At 40.9% G+C, this 21,623-nt stretch overlaps 1 protein-coding gene across 1 annotated transcript in view; it reads left to right on the forward strand.

The window, feature by feature from the left end:
- Positions 1 to 3,384: 3,384 nt before the first annotated feature.
- The window catches only part of RAB10 (RAB10, member RAS oncogene family), an 82,831-nt gene continuing 64,592 nt past the window's right edge, over positions 3,385 to 21,623 (forward strand). Inside the window, exon 1 of the mRNA XM_061211051.1 lies at positions 3,385 to 4,075. Coding sequence (XP_061067034.1) covers positions 3,949 to 4,075 — 127 coding nt within the window. The 5' untranslated portion in view covers positions 3,385 to 3,948. The remainder of the gene's footprint in view (positions 4,076 to 21,623) is intronic.

A 21,623-nucleotide genomic window follows, 5' to 3' on the forward strand; every position in this document is an offset into this window, starting at 1 on the left:
CGATGTCATTCTTTTTTTTTTTTTTTTAATTTATTTATTTATTTATTTAATTTTGGCTGCGTTGGGTCTTCGTTGCTGCACGCAGGCTTTCTCTAGTTGCGGCGAGTGGGGGCTACTCTTCGTTGCGGTGCGCGGGCTTCTCATCGCAGTGGCTTCTCTTGTTGCGGAGCACAGGCTGTAGGTGCGCGGGCTTCAGTAGTCGTGGCATGTGGGCTCAGTAGTTGTGGCTCACGGGCTCTAGAGCGCAGACTCAGTAGTTGTGGCACACGGGCTTAGTTGTTCCGCGGCATGTGGGATCTTCCCGGACCAGGGATCAAACCCGTGTCCCCTGCATTGGCAGGCAGATTCTTAACAACTGTGCCACCAGGGAAGTCCCTGGGAAGACTTCATTCTTAACACGAACAGTGAGAGCAAGGGGCAGGGAGATTAAAGAGGAAGAAATCAGGGAGACAGACTGGAAAATGTATGTGGAAAGAATGATAAAGACAATCCTGAGTCAGTATCTTTTCACGCAGGGGTTTCTTACATGTTGTAGAGGCAGGTCCTGAAAGTTGAAGCTGAAGACTGGACCCATGAGCTGGCCAGCTGTGCACTTTCTAGAAAAATATAGAGACAATACCTTAATTACTGGTATGAACATATAAATATACCTATTTTCTTTCTTGGCTTTGCAAATATTTGGACTAGATTCTGTACAGAGCAATTTTTAAAAACAGGTATAAGCCCCAAGCTACTACTAAATTGGCTTTTTCACTGTTTCAATTATTATCAAATATTACTTTGCAATTCTAGGTTTACCTTTAGGCCTACATAGACTCCCATTTTATTCTTATTTTCTAGACTCAGAGATCATGCCTGATCACTCTAGTGGCCTTCAGTGGGAGACAGGGCTTGAGGCTTAGGCCTCACTGCAGCAAAACCTTTAATTAATTTTAGGGAAGCCAAACATTAAGTACTGGCTGAGCCTCCCAATTCTCACCTTCTTGCAGTATGATGTCCTGTAGAGGTGTTCTTCCCTTTTCCCTTGCGCATATAGTGGCCGGCTCTGCCACTGCCAGTGTGACCTCTGGCAAGTCCCTAACCTCCCTGAGCCTTAGACTCGTCTGTAAATTATGTGCAGGAGTTGAATTATGACTTAAAAGATATTACAGCTCTAAACTTCTAGGATCCTGATCCAATACTAAATAAACTTCGTTAATAGTATAATTAATTACTAAAGTTCCAGAATATTGAGTGCATGGAGAAAAGGCTCTAACTGATAAACCTGTTGGAAACAACTGGGATAAACAAAGAAATTTTTAAAAAATTATTTTTCATTTTTAGTTGCCCACTGTCCCCAACATTTATGTAGTGGAACTAATTAGGATTTCTATGTTTAAAAATCATAACTTTCTAAAATGCTTCACAACATTGGGGCTTGAGTTAATTGTAGTTCTTTTGAAAGGGAGAATCATATTAATACTGATGATTTTCCTGAATGTTATAACTCTGAATTGATGACAAACCTGTGAAGCACTGACCATAGCTCATTTTGTGATTTGCATGGCTAGGCTACTTTAGAATTGTGGCATTATTCCTAATAAGACATTCCCAATTGGAGAAAGAATGATTCATAGAGGATAAGGTTTAAATGACAAGAGCAATCCCAGAAACAAACTGGAGAGTGAGATTAAAGAAGACAGGCATCTTCAGAAACGAAGCTTTAGGGGTAGCTGGAAAAGAAGAATGTAAGACAAGTCTTCAAAGAACGGGAGACTGAAACACGATTACCCTACTGCCTAAAGACTAATTTTAATTACATTTTAAATACACAAACATTTTGGTGGTGGTGGGGTGTAAAAATGCAGTTTTTACTTCTCTCGCAATCCCTGTTTCTTGCTTTCCAGATGTCTCAGGGTTTTCTCCTGTATCGGGTTGAACCAGCCCACCAGGTTCAACTACTCTGCCATCACATCCTAGGTGTGCTTTGGAGCCATGACGCACACTAAGAAAGGTAGGGCAGGAGTATGAACATTTAAACTACAGAATGGAAGAAGAAAGGGAAGGTATACCTGAGACTGATGGAAAGAAAGGGAAGGAAGAGTGCTAGGCATATGAAAGGAAAGTGCAAGGAAAAGGCAGCGGGGTTGGGGTTGGCTTCACTATCTCTCAATTTGGTACACTGGTGGTTCGATTCTGGCAGCAGGGAGGGGCCCCGCTTCCTCTGCACGGTGCTCTTGGGCTCTCCCTATTGCAGAAGGGTGGCCAAGGGCTTCCCCGGTGGCACAGTGGTTAAGAATCCGCCTGCCAATGCAGGGGACACGGGTTCGAGGCCTGGTCTGGGAAGATCCCACATGCCGCGGGGCAACTAAGCCTGTGTGCCACAACTACAGAGCCTGCGCTCTAGAGCCACTGCACCACAACTACTGAGCCTGCGCTCTAGAGCCCCCGAGCCACAACTACTGAGCCCGCGTGCTACAACTACTGAAGCCCATGCGCCTAAAGCCTGTGCTCTGCAACAAGAGAAGAACCGCAAAGAGAAGCCCGCGCACCGCAACGAAGAGTAGCCCCAGCTCGCCGCAACTAGAGAAAGCCTGCGTGCAGCAACGAAGACCCGACGCAGCCAAAAATAAACATAAATAATAAATAAATTAATTAATTTTAAAAGAAGTGTCCAAGTTCTGGAGCCGGTTCTCCACGTAGACCACAGCACCGGCGCTTCCACTTGGCGGGGAGGTTCGCCCTGCACCCAAGTGTTCCTCGGCCCTCTACTCCTCGCCCTGGAGGGCAGATTACATCATCCCAACTTGAGCAGCGTGGCCAGTTTTTCCCATTTCAAACTCCTGCTCTCTTGAACGCCAACTCTGGTTCCTTAAGTAAACCGGGACGGAGCTTAATGTTTCCCCCGCCCCGACTAGCCACGAGAGAGGGCACTCCAGGATGCGCCTCAGTTTAGCAAAGAGGCTATTAAATGACCCAGGGCGCTACTTTTTCTCGCATTTACGAGCTACAGCTACACAGGAACACACGGCGACCCAAGCCCTTGGCTGCGCCAAGACTCTCAGCGAAACACACGCGCCAAACGCGGCCCGAAGCATCCTCAGCTGAGCCCGGAGAGCGACCACAGGAGGAAAACGGGGGACTGTCAAGGGGCTACTCCAGCATGCCGCGCCTGCGCAGTCACTAGGCAGCGCCCCCCGCGGGGCGTGCTCGTAACGCCGCGCACCCTATCAGACGGCCGCAGGGAGCGCGCCCGCGGCCTCGCCCTCTCTCGCCCCTCCCCTCTCTAGTCTCCATCGGGCCTTAGACTGAGGCTCGGAGACCTAGAGCTCCCCTCTGCGCCCCCGCGGGCCCCCACACCCTCTGGCGCGCGTGCGCAGAGACGGCCCGCAGGGCGAGGGCGCGAGGGGAGGGCGGGCGTACGTCCTTGCGTGCGTCTCAGGCAGCGCGCACGCCGGCGTGAGAGGGCACGGGGAAAAGGTGGCTTTGGCCGGGGCGGCTCGGCTTCCTGTGGCTATGTAGCTGAGCTCGTCGGCTCCGGGTCCTCCTTCGCTGCCATCGCCGCGTCGTAGCGCGGAGCGGCTGCTCGCGAGGGATACTGTCTTCACGCCCGCCGCTCTCCCTCGACGGCCGAGCTTGCTTGCTCGCCCGTGGGAGCGTCCCGGCCGAGCAGCCCTGAGGGGGGAGGGGAGGCCATTTTGTCCCGACCGACTCCCCGGAACCGGGCGGAGCGGCTGGGAGAGGCTGCGGAGCCGCGGTCGCCGCCCTCGGAGGCACCGGACGCAGCCACCGTCGGGGTTTCCTCGACGAGGCCGTTCCTAGGTCGCCCGCGCCCTCTCGAGCCCTCCTTTTTCCCACGCTTCCCCCGTCCTCCGGCCTGAGAACGCCCGAGAGAGGAGGAGTTGGCCGTAGTGAGAGGGACCGATCCCTTGGGGCCGCCGGCGGCGAGAGCCTGTGCCGCTCCTCCCAATGGCGAAGAAGACGTACGACCTGCTTTTCAAGCTGCTCCTGATCGGGGACTCGGGAGTGGGGAAGACCTGCGTCCTTTTTCGTTTTTCGGATGATGCCTTCAATACCACCTTTATTTCCACCATAGGTAAGACCTGTGGGAGGGTGCTGTGCGGTCTCTGCATCTGCAAACCGTTTCTTTTATTCCAGACATCTTGCTTCCAGTAATATACGCCTTTGTTTCAGTGATTCTGATTCCAAGCGACAGACCCAAGTTACTGTTTGAATCGGCATCGAGCTTTCTGGGGCGGGGTCTTCCCAAGCTTTGCATCCGGTCTTTTGCTTTCAAGTCTCTCACTCTGCTCAGTGCCTGCTGTTACAAAATATGCAGCATTAACAGCGTTTCAGAATCCTATTTCTTTAAGCGTCTGGATTGGCTTTTTCCATGTTTGTGTGGCGTTACTAGCTGTACGATATTTGTAAGGGATTTATTTTGGTGGTTGGGACCGAAGCACTAGGAGTCATTTGGTAAAGGCCTGGATTCATACTTCAGGGCAAAGAGAAGATTCCATGTGGTCTTAAAGTAAACTTGAGGATTTGTGTGAGGAATAATTAAGGCAAATTAGAAGGGAAAAGTGAGTTGCTCGGCGTTGACTAATCCATTGATGTGTCAAACAATCGGAGGCTCTTCGTGCTTGGGGTGGGACTCTCTGGCATGTTTGTTCACAGAGCTGTTCGAGACATCAACAGAAGCAGTAATCTAATGGAGACGATCAGCTTCTGTGCTCGAACCCGAAAGAATGAAGTTCTCCCTTCTGTTTTACTCTAGAATTTACAGGGAAGTGTCTTGCCAGTCATAGCCTTGGGACTTATAATGTACTTTTCACCTCATGTTTCAGAATTATTTAGTGTGAAAGTAAGAGCTAAAGATTGACCTTTTAAATCGGTTTCCCGTTTAGGAAAAGAAAAGGGAACGCTCTAGGAAAGTCCCATTTGACTCTGCTGAGAAAATTTAGTGCATTAACACGAATTGTGTTAAATGGGTTGTATGTGAAATCCGTTTTTTCCCCACACACAATAAATATTTTAAAGGACACATGGTTGTCTCTTGGGGCCCAGAACACAGCGTTCGGGCAGTGCAATGAAACCCATTTTTAAGTGTAACTAGTTTTATATTAAGATGATTTTTAAAAGAAGCAACTGTAGTCTTCTTTGAACTCTGGGCATTGTCACAATTAAGCTGATTTCAAACAGTTTATAGCATTTGGAATCGTTGATTTGGATTTCTTGTGGTAAATATTTGTCAGCTACTTAATTCATTTTCATAAAACAAATTTTACTGAATTTAAATTGGGCAAGTGATCATTTTAACTAGGTTTTGATTTTACTCCCTTTTTTGGGGGGAGGGGGTCATTGTAATCATTATTTTCTGAGTGTCATACTGCTCTCTAGACCTGTCATAAATTTCACGAAACTTAGAACTTGTTCTCTGCCTGTGGGTTAGCACTTCCTACCACTATGTTTACTTTTAATATTTCCACTTTTAGCTGTATCTGGGTGGGTCAGGTAGTTAGATAGTTCAGTAAATATTTATTGAGCACCTAATGCTAGGCACTGTTTTAGGCACTGGGGATAGATAAGTGAACACAATAGACCTCTTAAGGAGCAGTCTAGTGAGGACAATCACAATAGAGTGTGGAAAGTGCTACAGTGGGGGTAAGCATAGGAAGGAGGGGTGACTAGCCTAAATTAGGCGCTTGCATGGAGATGATGTCTAAAATGAAGTCTGAAGGACAAATAGGAATTGGACCACAGGGGTGGGATAGGGCCTTTCTGGAAAAGGGAGCATAGAATAAACCTGTAGTAAGATCAGGGATGTAATTCATGTGGTCAACTTTAACCTGCCGTTGAGAAGGGTAGGGGGTGGAGGGTAGGAAGCAAAACATTAACTCCATCTACTCTTGTCTTTTTTAATGAGTGCATACCCTCGACTAAAGCCCAATCCTGTAAGATAATGACATAATCTTCTTGTGTAGTCTTTCTTTTTTACTTTTTTTTTTTTTGGCTGCCCCGCAAGACTTGCTGGGACCTTAGTTCCCTGACCAGGGATTGAACCTGTGCCCTCTGCAGTGAAAGCTGGGAGTCCGAACCACTGAACTGCCAGGGAATTCCCTTGTGTAGTCTTTTTACTAGGGAAAATGTGTAGTAATTTGGGATCAAACCTGCTGGGTTGGAATCCTAGTTCCACAGGTTACTAGTTATGGAACCTTGGCAAGTTAATTAATCTCTGTCTGCTTGTTTCTTCTTTAAATAGTGTTAATAATAGTACCTATCACATAAGGTAGTTGTGAGGATTTTATGGGTCATTGAGAGCAAAGCACCTAGCATGGTGCCAGGCACACTGGAGGAGCACAGTGCATGCATATTAGCTATACATGGAACTTCTGACCCTTCTGCTGCTGAAGTGAGGCAGAACAAGTTACTTTATGGATTGACTGCCCTGCATGCAGTGGTCACACAAATCTTTGTTAGTGCTCTGCTAAACAGTTTCACTTTAGATTCTGAAATTTTCATATTTTGATATAAAAGTGTTTGATATGTGTGATATTTTGATATATAAGATATATTGAACAGTGTAAGCTGAGAAATGGATAAATACATGGGTGTAAAATTCTGAGTACAGCTCCAACACATTGCATGTATTAGCTCTGTGTGCAGGTTTAGAAGTCTGCTGGCATCTTACACCAGTGCATCCAAAAGAAATATAATGTGAGTCACATAGATCATATTTTTTAGTAGCCACATTTAAAAAGTAAAAGAAGTATTTAATACTGTATTTTAACTCATGTTATCCAGTCTTAAAATTTTATTATGTAATCAAGATTAAAAAATAGTTGAGACATTTTACATTCTTTTTCTCCAGAGTGTATGTTATATTTACAGCTCATCTCAATTTAGATTAGGCACATTTCAGGTGCTGAGTGTGGCTAGTGCTACCATATTGGACAATGCATGTTTAAACAGTATAAACTAGCCAGTTGGCTAATGTGCAGATGATTAGAGATACTTGGAATGTGTACTACTTCTAGGACATTTTAAATTTCATCAGTTGACTAGGATGTTTTTTTGTTTTGCTTTGCTTTTTAAAAAATCTAGAGCACTCTCTAATTATGAATGATACTGAAATTTGAGTTGTCACTTGATTGTTAAAACCTCTTGAGGTTTGGACAGGAGTAGTTACCTTGCAGGTGTTCAGTAGGGCCAAACTGCCAGTATAACGCTGGCCCTCATTATTTTAGGCACAGTCATTTCAATTACTTATTGGTTATTGATTCTTGGAAGAAATAATTTTTATAGGCTTATGGTGCTTACTTACAGTGCTTACACAGACTACCGTATTTAAATTTTTCTGTATATTTTCACTTCCCACACATCTATGCCAGAAATTGTGTATGATGTTTATGGTCAGATTTATTGCAGACAGAGCTGTAAAAACAAATTACTGGTATGTTCCACACTCACCAATCGCAAAGTGAATCCAAGGGCACTAGAATATAAGCTGCACAAGGGCAGAGGGCTTTGTCTTTTTTTTTTTTAGCTGATAGATGCTAAGCACCTAGAAGAATCCCTGCATTTAATGGGTGCATGGTAAATAGTGAATGAAGGCAGGCAGACAGACAGGTAGTAAGTATAATCAGCATCCTCTAGAATTGGCTAGTTTTATTTTAACATTTCTTGTCTACCTACTTTCTGAGCATTAAATATGTGAAGTAGATTGAGGTCAGATTTTACTTAAGAAAATCAGCTGTTTGGCTAATAGAGTAATTTTAGGGTAAAACTGGTCTTGGAAATTCAGATTGTTGAAGTATTTGCTAAAGAGAGTTACTGGTTTTGGATGAGCAGATTTCATTGGTTGATTTGGCTATAACCCTGTTGGCAGTATGAGCTCAGGAAAGCATTACCCTTTCGTGATACGGTAGTTACTTGGACTCGTCCCAAAGCAGAAATTTTTAGTAGGCTGTTATACTGAAAGTGCTATCTTTTGGTGTTGTTAATCCTCCCTCCACCCCTCGACTTCATATTACTTTTTCTATAAGGACTGTCTTTCACTGGGAAATGGAGTCTCTGGGTTCCATGTAAAAAATTAAATTGGTAAAGGCTCTTGCCTCTGGGAGAGGTATAATGAACACACCCTTTTTGTTGTCTTTCTGAGTGTTTTTACTATGCGTTGGAAGAGTAGGATGGTTCCACTAACATGCATTTAAGAATTGGTTTATTTAATTGAAATGAGCCCGTTTTATATGGAGAGGCTGCTTTTTAGAGAATTGAGCAAAACCTTTTTCATATTAAACGTGACAGGACTTTGCTGTGACACCCAGGCAGTGGCTCATGCTGCAGGAATGCCAGTGTGCCTAAAGAATTTCTTTCTTTTTTTAAAAAAATTTATTTATTTATTTTTGACTGTGTTGGGTCTTTGTTGCTGTGCGCGGGCTCCTCATTGAGGTGGCTTATCTTGTTGCAGAGGTCCGGCTCTAGGCGCGCAAGCTCAATAGTTGTGGCACGCGGGCTCGGTAGTTGTGGCTCATGGGCTCTAGAGCGCAGGCTCAGTAGTTGTGGCGCACAGGCTTACTTGCTCTGCGGCATGTGGGATCTTCCCGGACCAGGGCTCGAACCTGTGTCCCCCGCATTCCCAACCACTGCGCCACCAGGGAAGCCCGCCTAAGGAATTTCTTTCATTTGAACGTGTATTTTTTTTTTTTAATTTTACACTTTATTTATTTATTTATTTTTGGCTGTGTTGGGTCTTCGTTTCTGTGCGTGGACTTTCTCTGGTTGTGGCGAGTGGGGGCCACTCTTCATCGCGGTGCACGGGCCTCTCACTGTCGCGGCCCCTCTTGTTGTGGAGCACAGGCTCCAGACGCGCAGGCTCAGTAGTTGTGGCTCATGGGCCCAGTTGCTCCGCGGCATGTGGGATCCTCCCAGACCAGGGCTCGAACCCGTGTCCCCTGCATTGGCAGGCAGACTCTCAACCACTGTGCCACCAGGGAAGCCCCTGAACGTGTATTTTTAGGATTGATTAAGAACTGTCCCGAGATTTTCCCAAAGAAGATACACAAATGGCCAGTAAACACATGAAAAGATGTTCAACATCACTAATCATTAGGGAAATGCAAATCAAAACCACTGTGTGACGTTACTTCACATCCATTAGGATGACTGACATCAAAAATTAACTTTGGTAAAAAAAAAGAACTTTGTCATAGACTTATCTGTTCGAGTCCCTGCTTTCAGTTCTTTTGGGTATATACCTGGAAGTGGCATTGCTAGACCATACCATAATTCTATTTTTAATATTTTGGGAAACCACCATATTGTTTTCCACAGTGGCTGCACAGCTTTATGTTCCCATAGCACTGCACCAGGGTTTTATTTCTCCACATCCTCACCAACACTTGTTATTGTCTGTTTAGCACCATTATTCACAGTAGCCGAAAGGTGGAAACAACCCAAATGTCCATAGACCAATGAATGGATACACAAGATGTAGCATATACATACAATGGAATATTATTCAACCTTAAAAAGGAGTGAAATTCTGATAGATTTTACAACATGGATAAACACTGAAAACACTATGCTAAGTGAAACAAGCCAGACACAAATGGACAAATACTGCATCAAGTCATTTATGTGAGGTACCTAGAATAGGTCAATTCATAGAGAAAGTAGAATAATGGTTACCAGGGCCTGGGGACTGGGTAATGGGAAGTTATTGGCTAATGTGTACAGAATTTCAGTTAGTGGGGAATTATTGCTTAAAGGGTACAGAGTTTCAGTTTGGGAAGATGAAAAAGTTTTGGAGATGGATAGTGGTAATGGTTGCACAGCAGTGTGAATATATTTAATGCCACTGAATTGTATACTTAGAAATGGTTAACATGCGCAGAAATACAAATACTGCATGATTCCATTTATATGAGGTATTTAAAGTTGTCAAATTCATAGAAACAGAAAGTAGAATAGTAGAAAGTAGAATGATGGTCGCCCAGGGACTGGGGGGAGGGGGAAATGGGGAGTTGTTTAATGGATATAGTATAGTTTTAGTTTTATGAGATGAAGGAGTTTTGGAGATCTGTTGTGTATCAGTGCGAATACACTTAACACTACTGCACTATACACTTAAAACTGGTTAAGTTGGTATATTTTTATGTTATGTGTTTTTTTAACTGCAATTAAAAAAATGGTTTAAATGGTCAATTTTATGTTATGTATATTTTACTACCAAAAAGCCCCCAAAAAACTCTTTGCCACTTGACACAGCTCTCTAAAAGAGCATTTAATCACAGACAGCCCCTCACTGTTTCATGTGATAGCTACTGTTAACCAGTGGTCATTAAGTCAAGAGGATCCTTTAAGGTACTTTCCCATGCTTTATTATTACCGGTCTGTACTTTCAGATACTGAAGGCAGGTTTGTCTTTTTGTTGTGTGTATCTACATAGATCTCCTTGGAATATTAATACAGGAAAGCACCCTGCAATGAATTTTTTTTTCTTTTTTTTTTTTTAGCTGCGTTGGGTCTTAGTTGCTGCGCACAGGCTTTCTCTAGTTGCAGTGAGCGGGGGCAGGGGCTACTCTTCATTGCGGTGAGCGGGCTTCTCATTGCAGTGGCTTCTCTTGTTGCAGAGCACAGGCTCTAGGCAGGCGGGCCTCAGTAGTTGTGGCACGTGGGCTCAGTAGTTGTGGCTCGTGGGCTGTAGAGCGCAGGCTCAGTAGTTGTGGCGCACGGGCTTTGTTGCTCCGCGGCATGTAGGATCTTCCTGGACCAAGGATCGAACCCGTGTCCCCTGCATTGGCAGGCGGATTCTTATCCACTGCACCACCAGGGAAACTGAGTCAGGAAACTGAGACTGATGAGGGGAAGTAACTTGCAGAAGATTATATGGCTAATTAGTGAAAGAGTTTTGACTAAAATCCACATCCAATCCTGTTCATGGCTGTGTTTCTCATCCTGAGAATTTCATTGTTTTGTTTGAAAAAATTAATGATAGGATCATTCTCCTACTCATCAATTTTAATTTGAAAAGTGGAGTTACAGTGGTTTATTGTTGTTTTGTCTTTGTTTTGACAGAAGTGGGAAAGTAACAAGTCTCAGCACCAAATACCAAGGGGTTTGTTCAGGTTACTTGTCTTTTGCAAACAGAGCATACCACAGCAGAGCTGAGCTTATAATGTTAGAAATAATTATTTTATTTTCAAGAATTATGGTGTATAATGGTATACGAGATGTGGCAAAGGAAATACTGATATTCCTGTTTGGTTTGTAAAGGGAAAGAATGATAGGAGAAATACTGTCAATCTGTTTCAACTTTTAACAGTACAGAGTTGCCCAGCCAGTGCTGTGATAGCAATTGTGATTAACAGAGAAATAGGGGCTTGTTGAGTTGATTTACAAATAAGAGACCGTTATTTAGCACAAAATATAAATTTGTGAATAGCTAAGAGATCTGCATGGGAAGACTGCTTATGGAGATGGTTCAGTCATAAAGGTAGAGTGTAAAAGAGCTATAGAGAGTGTTGAGACCATTGTCTGAACGTAAAGACTGATAAAAGTCTTGTAAAGGTCATGGATTTGCTTCCTTCAAAGAGGTGAATATTGGGGGTTAATGGACTAAGTCCTTTAAATTTGGGTTATAAGAAAAGGAATTTGAAAAGATGACTAGAGTAAAATTTTGGTGAAGAAAACTCATCTGAAGGTAAATCTCAAATGAGAAAAAACATTATCTTTGAAGATAGTAGTACCATATATTTTGAGTTACAAGCAAAAGTGATTGCTTGATGTTTATCCTTCTTTCCAGAGATGAAAAATCATATTTTTGGGGAAAACAGCAACTGGTGATGGAACACTAAATTTCCAGCATGACCCAGAAACAGAGCATCCAAGGTTGTAAAACATTAGAAAATGGAAAAAACCATTATTCTGGAGACCCAAAAAGTACAATGTAGCAAAATCAGAACAGAGGACAGTATTGATTTGTTTCTTTCATATCAGTAGCAATGCTTATGCAGGCTTTTTTTAATTGACATTTTTATTAAGGCAGTTGTAGATTCACATGCAGTTGTAAAAAACAATACAGAAGGATCCCTTGTACACTTTGCCCAGTTTCTCCTAATGGTAACATTTTGTGAAACTGTAGTATAATATCACAACCAGGATATTGTCATCTGTTACAGCACACCAGTCTTACTCAAATTTCTCTAGTTTTACTTGTACTCATTTGTGTGTGTGTGTATGAAATTCACTACAATTTTTGTCACTTCTGTAGGTTCACGTAGCCACCACCACAGTCAAGATACTGAACAGTTCCAAGGGACAAGGATCCCTTGTGTTCTTTTTTAACTATACCCATTTCCTCCCTCCACCCCCCCATTCTCTCTTCCAAAAATTTGTCCTCCATTTATAAAATTTTGTCATTCACAAATGTAATATAAATGGAACCATATGCGATGTAACCTTTGGGATTTGGTTTTATTCAGTCGGCTTTATTCCCTGGAGATTCATCCAAGTTGTATGCATCAATAGTCCCTTTTTTATTATTGAGTATATTTCATGGTATGCATTCCCCAACTTTGGTTAATGACTCACCCATTGGGGAACACCTGGGCTGATTCCAGTTTTGGGCTGTTATAAATAAAGCTGCTATGAATTTTTATGTAGAAGGTTTTGTATGATCATAAATTTTTGTTTCTCTGGGATAAATGCCTAATAGTGCAATTACTGGGTCATATGGTAATTACATGTTTAGTTTTATAAGAAACTACCGAACTGTTTCTCGAGTGGCTGTACTATTTTATATTCCTTCAATAGCGTGTGAGTGATCTTGTTTCTCTGCATCTTCACCAGCATTTGGTGGTTTTACTATTTTGTGTTTTAGCTATCCTGATAAGTGTGTAGTAATAATCTCATTGTTGTTTTAAATCGCATTTCCTTGGTAGCCAGAGGTGTTGAAAAATCTTTTTATGTTCTTATTTGCCATCTGTGTGTTCTCTGGTGAAATATCTGTTCACGTCAGTTGCCCATTTTCTAATTGCATTCTTTTTTCTTTTTTTTTTTTTTTTTACTATTGAGTTTTATGAGCTCTTTATACATTTTATTTATTTGGCTGCGTTGGGTCTTCGTTGCTGCACGCGAGTTGTGGTGAGTGGAGGCTACTCTTTGTTGCAGTGCGTGGGCTTCTCATTGCGGTGGCTTCTCTTCTTGCGGAGCATGGGCTCTAGGCACGTGGGCTTCAGTAGTTGTGGCGCACAGGTTTAGTTGCTCCGCGGCATGTGGGATCTTCCCGGACCAGGGCTTGAACCTGTGTCCCCTGCACTGGCAGGCGAATTCTTAACCACTGCACCACCAGGGAAGTCCCTTGAAAGCTTTTTAAAGTTAATTTTTATCAGTGATGTGTACACATATTTGAAGTTAAGTAAACTGCTAAAAGATTTATAGTAACAAAAAAAGCAGTCTCCTGTCTCATTTCCTCTCCATCTTCAGTCCTGTTCTTTAGAAGCATCTTCTACCTCTTCTGTTATATACTCCTGTATTTTCAAAAGATAAGGTATACAGCCATCTCTTGAGTATTAATTTAATATTAGATGAAAATTTTAACCTGTTATAATCTCATCCCACTTTTATCCCAGTTTTTTTTGTTAAATTGATATCCAGTGGTTACATTAATATGCCCATGTGAATATTCCCTATCAAGCCAAATAGTCTGTTATGACTCTATTTCCTTTTTTCTGAAGTTGAAAGTTCTTTTTATTTGATTAATTTCCTTTACGCATTATCAAGTCTTCCTACATCCTCCAACAACCTCTCAGAATGAATTTCTACACAGTCAAGCCATTAGAGATATATATATTTCTTCCTGGATACCTCTCTTCTAGGTCTTTCTCCTTCTTGCTTCAGTTCCCTTAGCCTCTCTCATGTGAGATACTGTTGTTAATTTATTGCCTTGGATCATATCATTCTCTAGTAGCTTCTTGCAAAAAGGGTACATGGCAAAGGAAATTTTTTGAGACTTTCCATATTTGACAATGTCTAAATTCTTTCCTTTCACTCAATTGAAAGTTTGACAGGGCCTAGGATTCTGGTTTGAAAATAATTTTCCCTTAGGATTTTGAAAGTATTACTTTTGTCTTTTAGCTTCTGATGTTGTTGGCAGGTACAATACCATTCTGATTCTTTATCCATCATTTATGGCCTAGTTTGTCTCTGGAAGTTTTTAGATTTTTAATTTTTTTGAATTCCTGGTAACAGATCATGTACCTCAGTGGGTGGGTCTTTTTTTAAAATAAATCTATCATTCTCGATACTTGGTGGGCCTTTCGAGGTCCTTAACTTCTTCACGTTTTCTTACATTTTTCCCTCCTGTGATTTTCTTCCCTTTATTTTCTGTTTTTAGTTGGATGTTGGACTTCCTGGATTGATTGTATAATTTTCTATTTTCTAGTTTTGCTAATTCGTTCTTTCTGGGAGATTTCTTTGACTTTACCTTTTAACTTTTCTATTGAAGATTTTATTTCAGCTGTAGTATGTTTAAATTTCTAGTGCTTTTTCTGGTTTATTCCTTAAAATTTGTTTTTTAAGCATTCTGTTCTTGTTTTATAAATACAGTATCTTTCTTGGAAGATAGCTTTTTTGACATTTTCTTCTTGACTCTCTTTTTCCTTCGAGTTTTCCATACCCATGTTTGTTTTATTCTGTATTTTATTTTAGAGGCCTTCCTCAAATGATTGGTGATTTCAGGACATACATTCATAATTAAGAATGGGTCGTTGAATCAGCTGCACTTCAATAAGATTTTTTTTAAAAGTGCCAAAAAAAAAAAAAAGAATGGGTCTTTGAAAAGATGTTAGTGAGCTTTGTAAACATGGGTGGGGCTTTTTAATCTCCCTGGTTTTAGTTTCATCTCCACACTCCACTGAACCTCTTGTTCAGAGGTGTGTCAGAGTGTGTCAGTTTCAGATTTTCTAGAGAATAAATCTTTAGACTCCTGCTAGGTCTTGAGGAGTGGTAATATCTGGTTATGTGAAATGGAGGCTAGGTCTTGGGGTGTCCTTATATAAACCTTCAATCAGGCCTTTACTTTCTGCCTGGTACCTAATACCTCCTATTGCTAAACCTCCTATTTAGACATGAATTGGCTTGCTCCTCATTGGTATTTTCTTCAGTGGGTTCTGAGGTCATAAACTTCTTCATCTATTGTGGTTAGTTACAATGTCTGTCCATTGCAATGAAGGTAAACTCTTTATATTTCTTGTTTTCCTTAACGTTTTGGTGTGATTTTGGAGAGAAGGGATCAGAAAGATTTTTCTCTTCTAGTTTAACTGGAATTTGAAGTAATTTTTGACTCCAAATGATTTTTGACTCCACTTTTTAACTCATAAATAACATCCAGTAGGATTAGGGATGGATGATACTTTGCTACTGTTCTTGTAAATATCTAGTCCATCCTCAAAATACTGATATTTTTGTTATTTAGGGTAGTCGAATGTAGTAGGGAATCAGAGTATTCACAACAGCACCATTTAAAGGAAAGAGCTTTAATTTAGATGTATAATTCTTGGCTGATTTACTTGGGGGGAAGGGAGAGTATTTTTTGCTTTTTGAACAAAGTATGACTGTAGTCTTAAATTTCAGTCTTTTGCTCTCAATGTATACTATTTTATAAAATACTGACCAACAAATGATTCAGCAAACTCATAATCTATCAGAGGATTGCAGTGGGTCCTATATATTACAGCACTTGGCTTTAAATGATAAGGTATCGCCTGCTTGATTTTTAGCTGGTTTGAAACCTACTAGTAAATATTTTTCCTTACAAAGTGTGAGTAGAGTTATTCTACCTCTTTGTATATTCTCAGTCTTACTAAAATGGCTCTGCCTTCCTTAAATTAGACATTAATGGATACGTGTGAATTTTTTAAAATCCATTCGTGTCTTTTTGCATATTTTTGTGTGTGGGAATATATACTCAGCATAATAAGTGGACAAGAGTGCTGTGGAAGGTAAATATAATATCAAAATAACTGTTCAAGTGTTAGCTCTTTGCTTAAGTGAGTAAGAATTCTGAAAACTTTTTTCTTCTTTTGGAAAGTTTCAGACCTACAGTAAAGATACTTATTATAATGAATTCTCTTATATCCTTCCTCTAGATTCACCAATTGCCAATATTTTGCTACATTTGCTTTTATGTCTCTTTAGATAGTTTATTTTATGTATGAAGTGGTGTCTGATTCAAAATAGATTAAAGATTTGTATGCCATAGTCATTTTTCAAAAATAAAGTAGGAAATTAAGCTATAATCCTTTGCACTTGCCGTTGAGGTTTTGCAATGTGTCAGGCACTCTCTGTGAGCACCAGAGATGCAGTGGTGAGTAGTACAACTTGGTGCCTGTCCTTGTGGAGTTTAAGTTCTAGTGGAGAATTTTGAAAAGTGCACCAACATACCACTACTTTCTCAGCACCTAAGTTAGAATCTGATTCTCAATATCTTTGCTGCTCTTCTAAGACATTTCATATTTGTGGGAAATACAAGCTTTATGCCCTTTAAGACACCTTATTTTTCTGTTCTGTTTTCTTGTCTTACAAAGTTATGTTTGCTATACCTCATGAAAGAAAGTTTTGTTTTGTTTTTTTAAGATACAGAATTTTAAATAGTCAGGTAGTAACACTTACATGTATCTAGAGACTAGTCTTCCATTAACCTCTGAACATAATCCAGACGAAAACAAATATTATATTCACAAATCACCTAAATTAAAGCCACACGTAGTACTTAGTGTTTTCTTAGTGCCTTACTGACTTTGTTTTTTAATTCCATTTTATTAGACCCTGAAGAAGCAGCAGACTTTTGTTTTTATGCCGGTGACATGTCCAGCCAGCAGAAATGAGACCAGATAGACATTTAGGTAGGAGACCTGAAAACTAAGACAAAGATTAAAGATTGTATTACCGTACGATACAGTTACAGATTTGTGAATTGATGATTATGGCCAATGAGAAGTTCCTTTTTTTTTTTTGGCCGTGCCGCACGGCTTGCGAGGTCTTAGTTCCCCGACCAGGGGTTGAATCCCGGCTGTGGCAGTGAAAGCACCGAGTCCTAACCACTGGACCGCCAGGGAATTCCCTAGAAGTTCTTTTATCTTTAGTAGTCTCTGTTGAGGTAGAAAGTTTGATATATTTTGGAGACATAATAAAAAATGAGTTTTGGTGCCTTATGTATGTATAATCAGAGTTTAACTTTTATGGAATAATTTTTCCACAAGATGCTGGATAAATGCTTTCTTATAATAAAATGAAATTATTTCTTGTATTCAGAAAGAATTTAAAAAATTGGGATGCATTGATGGAAAAGTGAAGCCTGAAGGTGAATATAATCCAAACAAAGTTATGAGCTTGGATGAGGTAAATTTAAGATTTACTCACTAGTTCTCAAGTATTAGGATTGTTGGAGGATTATCCTTTAAAATGTGAGTGAACAGTTTGGGGGATAAATATAAGGATTTTTTTTTCATGTTGAATGAAACATTTACAGAAGTAATTTCTCTATTTTAAATGGATTCAAAAAGGGTCTGCACAGATGTGTAAATGTCAGGGCCATAAATAGCATCTTAATGAAACTGGCTTATACCTAAGCTCTAAGATGGACTTCCAGGAAGTCAGCCATGCTCTTAGCTTATATGCCTCCCTCAAGAATAGTGGGCTTTTTGAATAAGTCAGACAGGGTTTAGCAGTTTGTATTTCTCTGTACAATAAAATATTCTAATAAAAGTATTTAATAGTAATATCTTATATAACACAGGTAACTATAAATTAAGCAACAGGTGGACAGTTTCCTTTGTGGGGTATTTGTGACTGATGATCAATGTGTGCTTAAGGGAATAAAAATAATTTCAATGTTAACCTGATATACTCAAATAACTAATTTTTACACTATAATATCGTGACTTCCCCCTCTAATTTTTCTTTTTCTTTTTCTTTTTTAAAAAATACGGACGCAGTCCTCTTGGGTGTGTATTTAGGGGTGGGATTGCTGGGTCATGGTGTACGCATATGTTTAGCTTTGGTAGGTACTAGCTTTCGCAGATAGTACTGAACAATTTTACAAAGTGGTCCTATCAATTTTGGTTCATCTTTTTTTTTTAATTTATTTTTATGTATTTATTTTTGGCTGCCTTGGGTCTGCATTGCTGCGCGTGGGCTTTCTCTAATTGCAGCAAGGGGGCTACTTTTCATTGCAGTGCTTGGGCATCTCATTGCGGTGGTTTCTCTTATTGTGGCGCACGGGCTCTAGGCACACAGGCTTCAGTAGTTGTGGCGAGTGGGCTCAGTAGTTGTGGCTCACGGGCTCTAGAGCACAGGCTCAGTAGTTGTGGCGCACGGGCTTTAGTTGCTCCGCGGCATGTGGGATCTTCCTGGACCAGGGCTCGAACCCGTGTCCCCTGCATTGGCAGGCGGATTCTTAACCACTGTGCCACCAGGGAAGCCCCTTCCCCCTCTAATTTTTCTTCAATTTCTCTTCTGAAAAACTTTCTTTAATAAGATGTCTATATGTAGGTGCCACAGATTACAGGACTTTTTTTAAACTTTCTTCTTTAGCCCCCAACACATATTTTCTTGAGCTGATTTTTACTTTTTTTCTACGTTATGCTTTTTAGCAGGCACTGTTTAAGTCATTGGTGATGAATGTATATATATATATATGAATGCTCTTATTCTTTGCCCTAGGTTGTGGTCTTTCTATTAAATGATGATTTCCAACTCCAGCAGTGATTTAGTTAAGCACAGTTTGCCTTTTAAAACTTGCCTCAGTCTCAGGTAACATCCTCATCCTTGACATTCTGTCTCCCTTGGAATGCGTGAGCCCCCTGGAATGCTTTAGCCCCTGCTGAATGGACTGTTTCTTCAAACATTTGCCTTTTTTCCTGATCTTCTATTGAATTTTAGCAAACCTACTGAGTTTAAAATTGCTTCAATTGAGTGAGAGTTTTTTAGGGAACTGTATTTTCAAATACAGTTTGTTTATCATCCGTCGTTAGGTGAATTTGTTGGTTGATGGAAATGAGTGGCTAGAAGGGAAGAAATGGAGGTCTTAAAACATTAATTTTAAGGAAAGCATTATAGGTAACTTAATTTCAAGAGTAAGTAATTAAAAATTTTTGTTAGTTTGTTCTTGACTCTTCTACTGTAAAACACATCTTCCTGAAAGCAATGGTGTCAGTGTGCCTGCTTGGTATTGTATGATATATGCAATGCAATTGTACATATGTTGTTTTGTAGATTTTGAAATGTACCATGGAGTACTATTACAGCTTGGCTTATCCTCCTTGCTATTTGTCAGTTAAATTTTCTCACATAACTGCCATGATCTGCTTCAGTGGATGATTTTCTTTTAAGACCATATTTGACTTTCGTCAACCATTGAATTTGAACAATCTGTGGTGGGTTGATTTTCTTTAAAGATGATAAAGAATGATCCTTTTTTTTTAAATACCTTTATTGGAGTATAATTGCTTTACAATGTTGTGTTAGTTTCTGCTGTACAACAAAGTGAATCAGCTGTATGTATACATATATCCCCATATCCCCTCCCTCTTGAGCCTCCCTCCCACCCTCCCTTTCCCACCCCTCTAGGTTGTCAACAAAGCACCGAGCTGATCTCCCTGTGCTATGCAGCAGCTTCCCACTAGACATCCATTTTACATTTGGTAGTGTATATATGTCAGTGTTACTCTCACCTCGTCCCCTTCCCCACCGTGTCCTCAAGCCCATTCTCTATGTCTGCATCTTTATTCCTGTCCTGCCATTAGGTTCATCAGTACCGTTTTTTTTAGATTCCATATATGTGCATTAGCATCTGGTATTTGTTTTTCTGTTTCTGACTTACTTCAGAAAGTCAGAGTCTGTATGACAGACTCTAGGTCCATCCACCTCATTACAAATAACTCAGTTTTGTTCCTTTTTATGGCTGAGTAATATTCCATTGCATATATGTGCCACATCTTTATCCATTCATCTGTTGATGGACATTTAGGTTGCTTCCATGTCCTGGCTATTGTAAATAGTGCTGCAATGAACAAAGAATGATCCATTTTTTGAAATACGCAATGACTGTGAAGACAGTGGTTCCAAAGTGTGGATCTCTTCACAGCAGCACCAGCATCACCAGGAAACTTGCTGGAAATGCAAATTCTCACGTTCTACCTGTCAACTGTTGAATCAGAAATTCCTTGGGTAGGACTCAGCCATCTGTATTTTGACGGGGCCGTCCAGATGATTTCCATACAAGCTAAAGTTTGAGAGCCAAGGTTGTACTATTAAATACATCACAGAAGTAGTTGTATTTTACTTTTTTTCCTCCCTCCACAGTGTATCTTGGAGATCATTCCTCATGATTAGTTTCTTCATTTTTTAAAAACTGCTGCATAGTGTTCTATTAGATGTATCACGATTTAGTTAACCAGTTCCCTGTTTATCAACATTTTGGGTCTGGAGCATAAAGTGTTTAGAAATTATGTGGTGCCAACTGTGAAGGGCCTTATATGATCTGGCAGTAAGCTTGTACTTCATCCTGTAGATGGGGTAGTGAGTGGCAGGATTAGATCCATGTCACATAATCCTGATGCTACCACTGGCTGGGCGAATCGGTGCCACTAACTTAGGGAATATGCTAGTTAGGAGCATGTCTCACAGGCATGACGGTAAGTTTTTTTAACCAAAATGCGAAATTTGAGAAGTACATGGTAAATATTCCAAAGGTTTATTGGGGCAAAAACCGTGAGTACTTTAGGATTACGATTATCATAACTAGTCAGATAATTTAAAAAATAGAACTACTGTATGGTTCAGCAGTCCCACCTTTGGATATAGATTCTGAGGAATTGAAAGCAGAGTCTTGAAGAGATTTTGCACACCCGTGTTCATAGCAGCACTTGTTACAGTAGCCATGAGGTGGAAGGAACCCAAAGTCCATTTGTGCTTATCAGGAGCTGGGGGAAAAGGGGCAAAGGAGCGTTGTTTAATGCATGTAGTTCTGCAAGATGAAAAAGTTCTGGAGATCTGTTGCACTACAGTGTGAATATACTTAACACTACTGAACAGTACACTTAAAAATGGTTAAGATGGTAAATTCTATGGTACTTTTTTAAAAAATGAATTTATTTATTTATTTTATTATTTATTTATTTATTTTGGCTGCGTTGGGTCTTTTGTTGCTGCGGCTTTCCCTAGTTGCGGTGAGCTGGGGGCTACTCTTCATTGCAGTGCGCTGGCTTCTCATTGTGATGGCTTCTCTTGTTGTGGAGCATGGGCTCTAGGCATGCGGGCTTCAGTAGTTGTGGCACACAGGCTCAGTAGTTGTGGCTCATGGGCTCTAGAGCACAGGCTCAGTAGTTGTGGTGCGTGGGCTTAGTTGATCCCCGGCATGTGGGATCTTCCCAGAGCAGGGCTCGAACCCGTGTCCCCTGCATTGGCCTGTGGATTCTTAACCACTGTGCCACCAGGGAAGCGCTGGTACTTGTTTTTACCACAGTTTAAAAAACCCACATCACAACTAGGTTGGGATTGTATAGCATACATAGTTCAGGCCATACCACCATGGTCATGTCCAAAGCGCACTCAGTACAGGCGTACCTCATTTTACTGTG

This window comes from Eubalaena glacialis, chromosome 14 (assembly GCF_028564815.1).
Source record: "Eubalaena glacialis isolate mEubGla1 chromosome 14, mEubGla1.1.hap2.+ XY, whole genome shotgun sequence".
In the NCBI taxonomy this organism is placed as follows: Eukaryota; Metazoa; Chordata; class Mammalia; order Artiodactyla; family Balaenidae; genus Eubalaena; species Eubalaena glacialis.